The sequence below is a fragment of the Neomonachus schauinslandi genome, chromosome 10 (genome assembly GCF_002201575.2).
Source record: "Neomonachus schauinslandi chromosome 10, ASM220157v2, whole genome shotgun sequence".
Classification (NCBI taxonomy): domain Eukaryota; kingdom Metazoa; phylum Chordata; class Mammalia; order Carnivora; family Phocidae; genus Neomonachus; species Neomonachus schauinslandi.
Window position 1 is genome coordinate 28,162,342 of NC_058412.1, and position 11,466 is coordinate 28,173,807.

An 11,466-nucleotide genomic window follows, 5' to 3' on the forward strand; every position below is an offset into this window, starting at 1 on the left:
TAATAAAATATCATGTGATAAACTTTTGTTCCTTTTCTTGGCCTGCATTAACATATTGGTACTCATAAATTATTCTACTTGATGTACTCCTCTTTTTACTCCATGTACTATGAGCTTTGTCATCCTCATTTATAGATTCAACTACTACCAGGTTCTGAAAATTTCCATAATTATATCTCTACCTGCACACTTTCTGCTGAGGTTTTTCATTTACAAAAGGTAGGCTATATTTATTTAGAGTCACATGCAGTTGACTGACTCAGTGTGACTCAAACCAGAAGAAAACCATTCTACTTCACTCCATTCTGAGTCCTAGGGTGGCCCAGACTGGCAGGAGTGCTGCGTGGGGCGCATTCACAGGTTTACAAGTTTCTCATTGAGGGCAATCTGTGACTGCGTGAGATTGGCCAGGTAGGTCACCATCAGCAGGTCATTGATGTTGCTGTTGAGCATAGTCTCAAAGTCATCGGGAACTATCTTGGGTACTTGGTTAACCAGACTCATCAAGAAGCAGCCCACGGTATTGTCAGCTGACACCTTTCCAGACAGCACATCCTCTGCATACTGCAACACTGTGCTTAGGGCATCCTGGGTGCGAGCTGATGCCCCTCCTACTTGCTGCAAGTCGCTTGAGAGCCCAATCACCCGGTTGGGGCTAAAACAGGTTTTCATGATCAGGTCAACTCCAATGCGTTCGGTGTCATAATATGCATATTTCACTGTCAGAGGTGTGAACATCACCCCCATGGTCCTCCCAGGGACACCCATTAAAGTGCTGACATAGGCCTTGATGCTCATGCGGCCGTTCTGGAGGCTCGTGTCCACAGTGAGGTGAATGGGGTTGGGGGCTTCCCGGCTGTAGTACTCGTGGATCAGCACAGAGTGCTCTGTAATGTCATGGCCTGTAGCATACCAGCCCAGGATGAGCTCATTTGGAGAGAATTTCTTGTGTAATTCATACATGTTCTTAGCAAATTCCAATGGATTTCTTCATAGATTTAAGCACAACTCTCCAAAATTGAAACGATCATCTACCCTCTCTTCTTTGCTCTCCCCTACACACCACATTTTCAACAGATTTATAGAGTCTAATGACTTTATAGCAAAGTACATGCCTCCAACTACAATTACAGGTTCAGGTTTCCTTCAATTTTAAATATGTCACAAACTGGAGAGTGGCTCTAGGTCTAATGTCTACTTTCTCCCATTATAGTTAATCTTTTTCCCCATGCTGTGGAAAAAGTTCTACCTCTTCTGCAGCAAGTCCTTTATTTTACTTCTATTTTCTACACTTAGGTTTCTCATTTATTAAATGTCTCTATTAAGAATTCTTATGAAATGGAAACAAAATTCATGCATTTACTGAAATGGTATCTAGAAAAGCATTTCCTTGCCCTGCTATATGTGGTTTTGGCTGGGATAACTATATCTTCCATTTGCTTTAAGACACTTATCTCAAATGCACTGGACGATTTGTTTTCATCAAGGACCTTCAATCCTATGCTGACTCTACCTCACCTTTTCTTACTTTTTGAGAATTTTACAGAAAGAGGGATATGGGTAGCTGAAAAACTGCTTTGTTTCAGTCTTGATGATGGACGTCCAAGAGAAATCTGTGAAAAAAGGATTGCAGAATTCTAAATGACAAAGTACCTCCAGACCACCTGAGTACAGAGAAGAGGGGTTTGGGGAGGGAGGCCTTCCAATACCATCCCTTGCTATGAGTATTGATAAATCAAGGACATTAAATATAAAATGTGAGAAAGTGAATCATTTTAATAGGCTGAGATGTTTTGAAAAAGCTGAGAAACTGAAAATTGAGAATTCCTATGGGTTAGATATGCCTTGAGGAATACTGGGTTCCATAATTATGTTATTAAATAGTCTTTTAAAGAAAAGTCAAACCATGTCTTTTATATAGACAAGAAAGAAGTCATGATAAGTAGTGGAAATAAACTTTTATTAATTTATGTATATAATATTTAAAAACAATGTAAAAGTATTTTTAAAGAGAAAAATTGAATTGTTTTTAAAATTATCTATTATGAACTGTATGGTAATTACATTGGCTGGGAATATTTTCTAAAAATTAAGAAAAATATTAAATTCCACTCTTATAGATGGAAGAGACAAAAAGCTTATTCAGAATTTGAACAAATAGAAGAAAATAAACACCAAAAGTGTATTTGAAAAAAAGAACTCAATACAAATGAGGATATCTGCCATACTGAAATAATTACCCCTAATTTTTGAAATAATTTACTTTGCTATCTTTAAAATCACTGTTATATCCATTATATTCCTTTACATTTAAAACAATTAAGAGAGCAAGTACTGGCAGTGCTTTTCTTTGTCTAAGATAGTCAAACTGTTGCTAAATCTCTATAATTATTTCTTTATGAGATCTGTTGGGAAGGATGATCAAACTGTAAGATTAGTCTATCTGCTTTATTGGAAAGAAGTAGGTTTGAGTATATTCAAGTTCTATCTTATGGTACTACTGCTAAAACTTATAATTGCTTTCATTTTGGATTTTTTAAACATTCCTTATTCATGTTACATTTATTTGTTAATCATCTTTTTCCTAATTTAGTATAATTATGCCTTAAGGTATATAGAAATAACCATGTATAGGGAAGCACAGAAAGATAACAAAAATAAATGTACTTCCTGATCAACTTTATGCACATTCTTTGGTTACATGCAGAGAGTGTTTGCATGAAATATGAAATAGCAAAGTGACTGAGAGCTCTTTGCTCCTGTCAGAGACCAGGGTTTGAATTCTGCCTCTGTCACTTGAGAACTGTGTGGTCTTTGTGTGTGTGTGTGTGTGTGTGTTTTGTTTTTAATATTTTATTTATTTATTTTGAGAGAGAGAGGGCGAGCAGAGGGGAGGGCAGAAGTAGAGGGAGAAGCAGACTGCCCGCTGAGCAGGGAGCCCAATGCAGGACTCAATCCCAGGACCCTGGGATCATGACCTGAGCTGAAGGCAGACGCTTAATTGACTGAGCCACCCAGGAACTGTGTGGTCTTAATAAATTTAATTTATTGAGCAAACGTTTCTTCATTTGTAAAATGTGGACAATGTTGATATTTACCTTTGTTATTGCCATGGGATTTTAATCTATCTTAAGACAATATCAACACACACACACACACACTGAGAGTATGATTTACTATGATAAAAATGATGCTGCTGAGAGGAGAAAAATAAGAATATCTGATTTGGATTGGCTGGCCAGGGAATTTTCTTTGAGGAAGTAGCATTTATATGTGTTATTCCATGATTGCTATTATTAATGAAAATTAGACCTGGTTATAGGAAATTTAAAAACAATATTAAGGAATTTTGATCATTTTTTTGAAGTAAAAAAACTCAGAATAAGCTGCTTATAATGGGATATGAACTTTATTTTTTATGGTTTCTCTGTCATGGGTCAGGAGTAAGTTAAAAATTCCTAAATCCAGTCGCATTTTATACTATTCTCATGTCCCAACAAGAGTATTTGCTCCTGTTCTTAAACATATCTTAAGAGAAAAATTAGTGTAAACTGAGGATATCTGGTGCTGCAACTACTAGGGTGATAGTAAGAATTTGTATATAATTTCAAATGAGAGTTGGTTACAGATATTAGAAGTATTTAATTTAGAAAAAAGAAAATTTGAGGCAAACTCTATAATTGCTAGAAAGATTTGAAGAGCTGGCATATCAGAAAGCAGGTACACAGAGTCCCTGGGGCTCATAATTTAAAAACAGGAATGAAAATTTTAAATTATAAAGGAAAGAAATTTGGTTTATTGTTAGGAAAACAGCACTAATAGATAAGCAGTTTGGAAATTGAATGGACTGTCTTGCAGAAACAGCAAATGCTCTGCCATTATAGATTTTAGACAAGAAGATACATACCACCGTAAAAACCATCTAGTTTAAAAGAACATAGAAGAAACACATACTTTGTGCAGGAAGTACAAATGACTTCTAAAAATAACTATCAACTGAGTGGTCTGTGCCATCACTGATACTATGTTATCTTTATTTTTCGTATCCATTTTGTCAGTAAGTCTTCTTAACTCTCTACTCAGTACTCAATATTTTCCCTTTCTTTTGTCAAAGTATAATTATGAAAAATTGTTCAAAACATGACATATAAATACAGAGTGAATTTATGAATGAATTAATGAGGAAACCAGGTGGATGGTAAAGTTGGTTCAAAGAATTAGAAAAAGCAGATTTTATATATGCTTCCAGAAAAGACATACTAAAATAAGTTTGCAAAATTAGAGACAAAGTGAGTAATGTCCTACATGGCAATAAACTAACTGTGGGGTTGTATTTTTACTGGACAGAGATCATTTGCATCTCAAGTAGACAAAATCTACACACTATCCCATAAGTTCACAGAGTCTATATTCTAATCGATGGAAATAGTAGGTCAAACAAGTGTTTGCTACATAATTATGCTACATAATTAAATAGTTCTAATAGTCCTTGCATGGGTCTGTTAGACAATGTTCCAGTATAATATTAGAAGGATGTGCAGTACCTCTTGTGTATATTTACAAGTTTTGGATGCCTTCACATTTTCAGTTCCCAATATAACTTTTACTCTCTTTCTCATTTATCATGCCAAGTTTAATAGGCAATAGTCACCTTTTAATGTCCGCACCAAGATCCATCATGCTCAAGACTATTTTTTTAAATCTTTCTTTGAACTTACTTCCCTCTGAACATCTAGGGTATATATTGTTTATGCTACATCAATTATATATTATCAAATATTCATTCAGCAGTTTCATTTTCATTTGTTAATCTAATATATAAAGAAGATGAAAATAAAATCCTTTTGCTTGAAAATTTTGATGTACATGGGAAAACATGATAATAGAAATAAACATGAAATAAGTCAACAGAGTGTATCTAAAATAGTTTCTTAATGAGGCACCTGAGTGGCTCAGTTCAACTCAGGTCATGATCCCGGGGTCCTGGGATTGAGTCCCACATCAAGCCCCGCATCAGGCACCCTACTCGGAATCTGCTTCTCCCTCTCCCTCCTACCCTCCCCCTGCTCTTGCTCACTCTCTCACTTGCTCTCTCTCTCAAATGAATAAATAAAAAATCTTAAAAAAAGATAAAATAGTTTCTTAATGCAAAACCAAAACAAGAACACTGTCATTTTTGTTGCTAATAATATTTATATAAAAATATCAATAATCAATTTTGTCTGGAAGACAGAATTCAGAAAAGTTGAAGTTATCTATGTCAATATTATTTAAGATTAATCACCAAGTTTCAAACTTGACTGTTAAGTCCACTTTGAACTACATGTTTCTGACACCTAGTCATCTAGTGGGGAAGGTAATAATACCATGGATCAAATTATCCCCCCACCTTCCCCACCCCCTAGCCTCAATAGCTGTAACAATCTCGCCAGAAAACAAGAAAATAGAAGACAGAGGCAAAGGACTAAGTTTTCACTCTCATGAAAAAATGCTACTTAATTTGAGGAACCAAGATTTATTAGACAATAAGAAATAACACCATGTGGATATCATAAAGAGAGTAACCTCAGTGCAGACACTGGGAGATTGAAACTTGCGGGAAAATGTCTGTCGGAAGATTCATAAAACATTCTAAATTCAAATTAAAAGAATCATAAAATTTACTTAAATATTATAAAGTACAGGGAAATGATCAACAAACAGCAAAGAATGCTGAACTAATTGATCATAATCTCCAATTTCTAGGAATTTTTTATATACAGATATTTGCATGAACTAATTTATAAATGCACTGTTTTTCTATTTTTAAAAACAATGAAAACATTTATCATAGCATTCAGCAAAACACCAGAGGTAGTTCAGATCCCACAAATGCTTTGCAGCAATCCAGGTTCTCAAAGGAGGCAAAGCTTTTTTTGACATCTCTGTTCTGCTGCCTTTCCATGTTCGATTCATTCTCAGTCTGGTTCTTCTCAAGGTTGCAAAATGGTTAAAGTTCCAGTCTTCAAATCCAGATTAAGGATGACAATCAAAAGAATAAGGGGGTATCTCCCACTGTGTTACTTTCTTTGTATTTTGTAAACTCATCCCTGGAATCCCAAATAGTTTCCTAACCATATCTGATGGCACAATTCTAGATACATATATATTTATTTTAAAAAAATGTAATAGAAGCATAAAGTGAATGGAGTTTTGTGTGTAAAGTGCACTTATATTTATTACATTGCTTTATGAGTTTCTATATATATACATATACATATATACATATAAACACATATACACACATATATATATACATATACATACATATATATATAATCACCATCCAGATAAAGAACCCCCAAATATCAAGCAAACACAAAATTTTCTTTCATGCATCTGAGCCAAAATCCTACCGAGAAGCAACCAGTATTGTGACTTTTGAAAACTTTAATTAATTTTGCCTGTATTTAACTTCTATGAAATCATAAGAACTATTCTTTTATGTACTTCATTTCCTTTGCTTACCATTTTTTCTATAAGACTCATCCATATTATTGCATGTAGCAATAATTGATTCTTCTTAATGCTGTGTGATATTCCATTTTGCAAATGTACCACAAAATATGAATTCTATTGTTATTGGACCATTTTTTTCCTGTTTAGATGATGATAAAGCTGCTATGAACAATACATTGTTATTACTTCTGCTTTAAATTTTCAATTGTCTTATATAGAATTATTTTAAATGAAGGGAAAAAAGTCTTATATTTATCTACATATTCGCCATTCATGGTCCTCATTATTCCTTTGGGCAGATTGGAGTTTTCATGTACTGTCATTTCCCTTCAGGATGAACAATCTCTTCTGATATTACTTATATTACAGGTTCTGCTGGTGACTAATTCCTTCAACTTTGATTTGTCTGTAAAAAGCTTTATTCACCTTCATTTTGGAAGGATATTTTCACTGGACAGAAAATAATAGGTTGAAAGTGCTTTTGTTTTTTCTGATATCTTTATTTGCTTTGCTTAGTCTCTACAAAGATGTCAGGGGATAGTCCTATCTTTTTTCCTTATATCTAATTTGTCTTTTTCTCTGTCTGCATTTATGCTTTTCATGTTACTGCTGGTTTTTGGAAATGTGATTTTGATGAGCTTGTATGTGGTTTTCTTTGGGTCATTTGTTTGTGTGTAGTTGAGTTTCTCAGTTCTATAGGCTTATAATTTTCATTGTATTTGAAGTCCTTCTTGTTTCTTCAAACACCACCACTTTTGGACATTTGTATTAGACTACTTGATGTAATGATTTTTCAAATTTCTTTATTTCTTTGCTTCAGTTTAGGTAATTTCTACTGCTAGGTCTCAAAGTTCACTCTTGTATCTAAACTGCTGATAAATTTATTCAATGCATCTTTACTTTAGATATTGTATATTTCAGTATAATTCCATTTAGGTTTTCTTTTTTTCTTATTAAAGATTTTATGTATGTATTTGGAAGGGATGGGGAGAAGCAGAGGGAGAGGGACAAGCAGATTCTGTGATAAACAAAGAGCTAGAAGCAGGGCTTGATCCCACGACCCTAAGATCATGACCTGAGCTGAAATCAAGAGTCAGATGCTTAAATGACTGAGCCATCCAGGCAACCCTCCATTTAGGTTTTCCTGATGGTCTACAATCCCCCCATTATTTTCACATTGTCCCTTAAATCCTTGAGGATATTTATTATAGTTGTTTCAAATTATTTTTTCCCTGCAAATTCTATCATTACTGTTGTCTCTGTCTGTGCCTATTGATTAAATTTCCCCATGATTTAGATCACATTTTACCCTGCATCCCCCATCCAGTATTCTTTTTTCCAGTGAATGTTGAACAATAGGCATGTTATGTTGTTGAATGTCCGTATTTTATTGTCTTTCTTTAAAGAGTGTTGTTCTGGCAGATTGTATAACATTCAGGTGAGCTTGGTACATTCAAGTCCTGGTTTTATACTTAGATGTTTCTATAGTAGCCTTTACCCTGGGGATTATTTAGTATTATTCCTAAAGTGCAAAGCCAGTATTGAATGTCCTGCGTATTCAATAAAGTTTCTCAGTTACAGCTGGTAAGAGTTGGAATGTTTCCTTCAGGCTGCAGCTCCCCAGCAGTCTTTTCCTGACCTCAGGGAGTATCACTCTCCATGTGAGTAGCTTTGAATTCTGGGAAGCCTCAAGGGTACTCCTACTTAAATTTCTAGAGCTCTTTCTCTGCTCAGTTCCCTGCTTTCCAACTACCTGCTTTCCAATTTCCAGATGCCAACCCCACCCCCAATTTGAGTTCTGTCTCCTTAACTCAGCGAGACTGTCATGTTTTATCTTTTCTGTTATACCATCAGAAATGCCTCAACTCAAGAGTTAGGATGATTATAGGGCTCACCTCATTTTTGTTGTTGTTGTCATCTGAGAAATAACTTTTACTGCCTGCAAGCTCTATCTGAAAAGAGTTGCTTTGTATATTTTGTCCAGTTTTCTATTTCACTGAAAGCTGACCTCTCTTTTTTTTTTTTTTTTAAAGTAGGCTCCATGCCCAGCACGGAGCCCAATGTGGGGCTTGAACTCACAACCCTGAGATCAAGACCTGACCTGAAATCAAGAATTGAACACTTAACTGACTGAGCCACCCAGGCACGCTTAAAAGCCAACTCTCTCTTTAGCAAGTTGTTTTAAAGTCCTTGTTTGCTAACTCTAAAATCTGGCTTAACTGTAAGTCTGCTCTTATAACTTTTTTCTCCTGATTGCCACTCGTATTTGTCTGCATCTTATCATATCTCATAATTTCTTGCTGTATGATGGCTATTTTGTACAAAAGAACCCTGAAGACTGAAAATAATGTTTCATTCCCTGGAAGAATATTCCATTCATTTTTTTTCCCTTTGGCAGATAGGGGAGAGTTTGAGCACCTCAATCCAAACAAAGATTGGACTAGTTTGAGGCTGAGTGGAAAATAGAGTTAGATTCTTTCTACATATTTTCCCGTAGTCTGAAGTGCAAAATCCACCATATCCTTCTTTAACCCTCTCTTTCAAGTGCCATGACACTGGGGGAAATCTCACATCCTTTAGGTCCTGCCTTCCAGACTCCTGGAATGCTCAAGCTCTCAGAAGATTTTCCTTGGGGTAAAACAGCCATGGGCTTGTGTATACTCTTGATTCTCACCCATCATAATGGCCTATTCGTGAATAGCAATTTTGTGCTAAAGATTTGCAGGATGTTACCATTGAGGGAAACTGGGTAAAGGTTGCCTGAAATCTCTCTGCATTACTTGTTACCATGACATATAAACTTACAATTACCCCATAATAAAAAGTTTAATTTTAAAAAAGTATGAATAATATATAGATAAGGAATTTTTAAATAGCTCATAAGACTTATTTATATGTGATAAAATATATATCACAAATATATATAACATATAAAGACATTTAATATATATCACATATAAAGGATTATATATGCATTCAAACATATTTACCCTTAAGGTTTTCTCTATGAATATCTGTCTTATTGAGCTAATAATTTAAACACTGTGCATTCCTTTTAGTTGGACCACTGTCTCTGTATACAATTTCTTGTGCTGGAATAGAGCTTAAGATTTTAAAAAATAAACAAAGAGAATACATGACTGAACATGGAGCTCATATATAGGTAAATATTATGTAAAAACTCACTCATCTTTGTATTATTTATCTTTTTTGAATTTAACAAGTTTCTAAAATTATAATGAAAATAATCAATTTTCATTGAGAAATATAATAAAAATTCATGAGCTCACAATACCAAGAGATTTGATACCACAATATCAAATTGCTAACATAAACATCATCTGTGTGCCTGTTCACAATATATTGCATATAGTAGCTATAGTGTGAAAACACGTATCACAGAAATCTGGGCCAGATTTAAAAAAAAAATGCTGTTAGTCCTAACTAGGCCAGGCTCAGGTTTAATTCATATATTAACCATTTTTTTTCTTCCATGGTCCTCTTATTTACTTGTCCTTGTGTCTGTCTGTAAGCCCCCTACCTCCTTCCCAGTGAAATCGGAGAGTCCTCCCTAGATAACTAGAATCCATGCCATCCCCTGCCTACCCAGAGTGTTCCAGGGTCTTCGACCTCTGGCATCTCATCTTAATAGCTTGGGTTTTTTTGGTATCTTAAACATCCTCTATCTAATTTGCTTTAGCAATTGTTAAATGGGAAAATTTCTTCATGACAAGTGCGTCGACTGGTACTAATAGCTGGTGATTATCAAAGCATTTAAAAATCGGTAGGGCACAGGGACTTCCCATTATGTATATTGTACATTATATATATATATATATATATATATATATATATATATATATATATGTATGTATATGGAACCAGTATCCTGTGGATAGGAACCTGTGGCATTAATGGTATATACCAGCTAATTATCAGCCCTAATAATAATGATAATGCTTCCTATTGATTATTTTCCAGGTTTCAATACATGTAAACTGTTATTCTTCCTGATAGTACTTGCATTTCAAAAAAGATTTTCCAAATAAGTAATATCTTTACCAGGGAGAAGTTCTATTGCCTGATAGTGAGAATAATTCCTTGGGCAAGTATGCCTTTTAGCACCCCTCAAATCACTCTCTGTAAATGGTTCTTACTCTGTTTAGTTCTAAGTAATGGTCCTCAATACCCTGCCTTGCACCAGAATATTGCCTCAGGTAATTACCTGCCTCAGGTATGCCTAGGCCACAGATCTGATCAATTGTATCAGAATTTCTGGGGGTGTCATTAGGCATCCTTATTTTTCAAGTTCCCCCAAGTAATTCCATGGTACATTAGAAGTTGAAAAACACTGTTCTAAACCTTCTCCTGACTCCTGAAGGTCATTTCTAGATATTTCGAATATTTTCTTAGAAACCTGTGATAAAATTATTTTTTAGATCTCTTCTTTTTCCCTAGTTGATTCATATCCCAAGATTTTTTTTACACGACCAGGGTTTTGTCTATATTGATTTGCAAGTGTGTGTGTGTGTGATTAAGATGTTTTTATCAGGTTTTCCACAGGTAATGTACTATCACCGACCCAAGATTAGAAATCATCATCTTTTGGTTGAATCATTTATTCATATTCTTCTTTATCTCTTGCTCCACTGTATGCAATGTGCTTACATATGTTAGAGATTTAGCTGATGCCCATAAACTTTAAAATCTCTCCTATATGTCCTTTAGTTTCACATTGGTTTTGCTGAATTGTCGCATGTTAAGAAAATTCCAGGGTTTGGTTGAGAATCCTCCTCCATGCCAGGATTTACCACAATATATAAGAAAAGAATTTGAAAATATGACAAAAGGTTATGAGTGTGAATCAGTGGGAGTCCTCCCCAAAACAATCTTGGAAATGATGCCACTCTAGATCCTTTCAATATAATTGACTATGATTCTCTAATTTCCTTGTATTTTTCCTCCCTA

General features: G+C 34.8%; 1 protein-coding gene across 1 annotated transcript; it reads right to left on the reverse strand.

Moving 5' to 3' along the window:
* Nucleotides 1–202: 202 nt before the first annotated feature.
* On the reverse strand, nucleotides 203–10,793 carry LOC110587478 (eukaryotic translation initiation factor 3 subunit F-like). The gene is made up of 3 exons (XM_044918869.1): nucleotides 10,724–10,793; nucleotides 1,529–1,613; nucleotides 203–988 (listed from the first exon to the last, which is right to left on the reverse strand). The coding sequence occupies exons 1-3, from the start codon at nucleotides 10,791–10,793 to the stop codon at nucleotides 355–357; spliced, it is 789 nt and encodes a 262-aa protein (XP_044774804.1). The 3' UTR covers nucleotides 203–354.
* Between the last annotated feature and the right edge of the window lie 673 nt (nucleotides 10,794–11,466).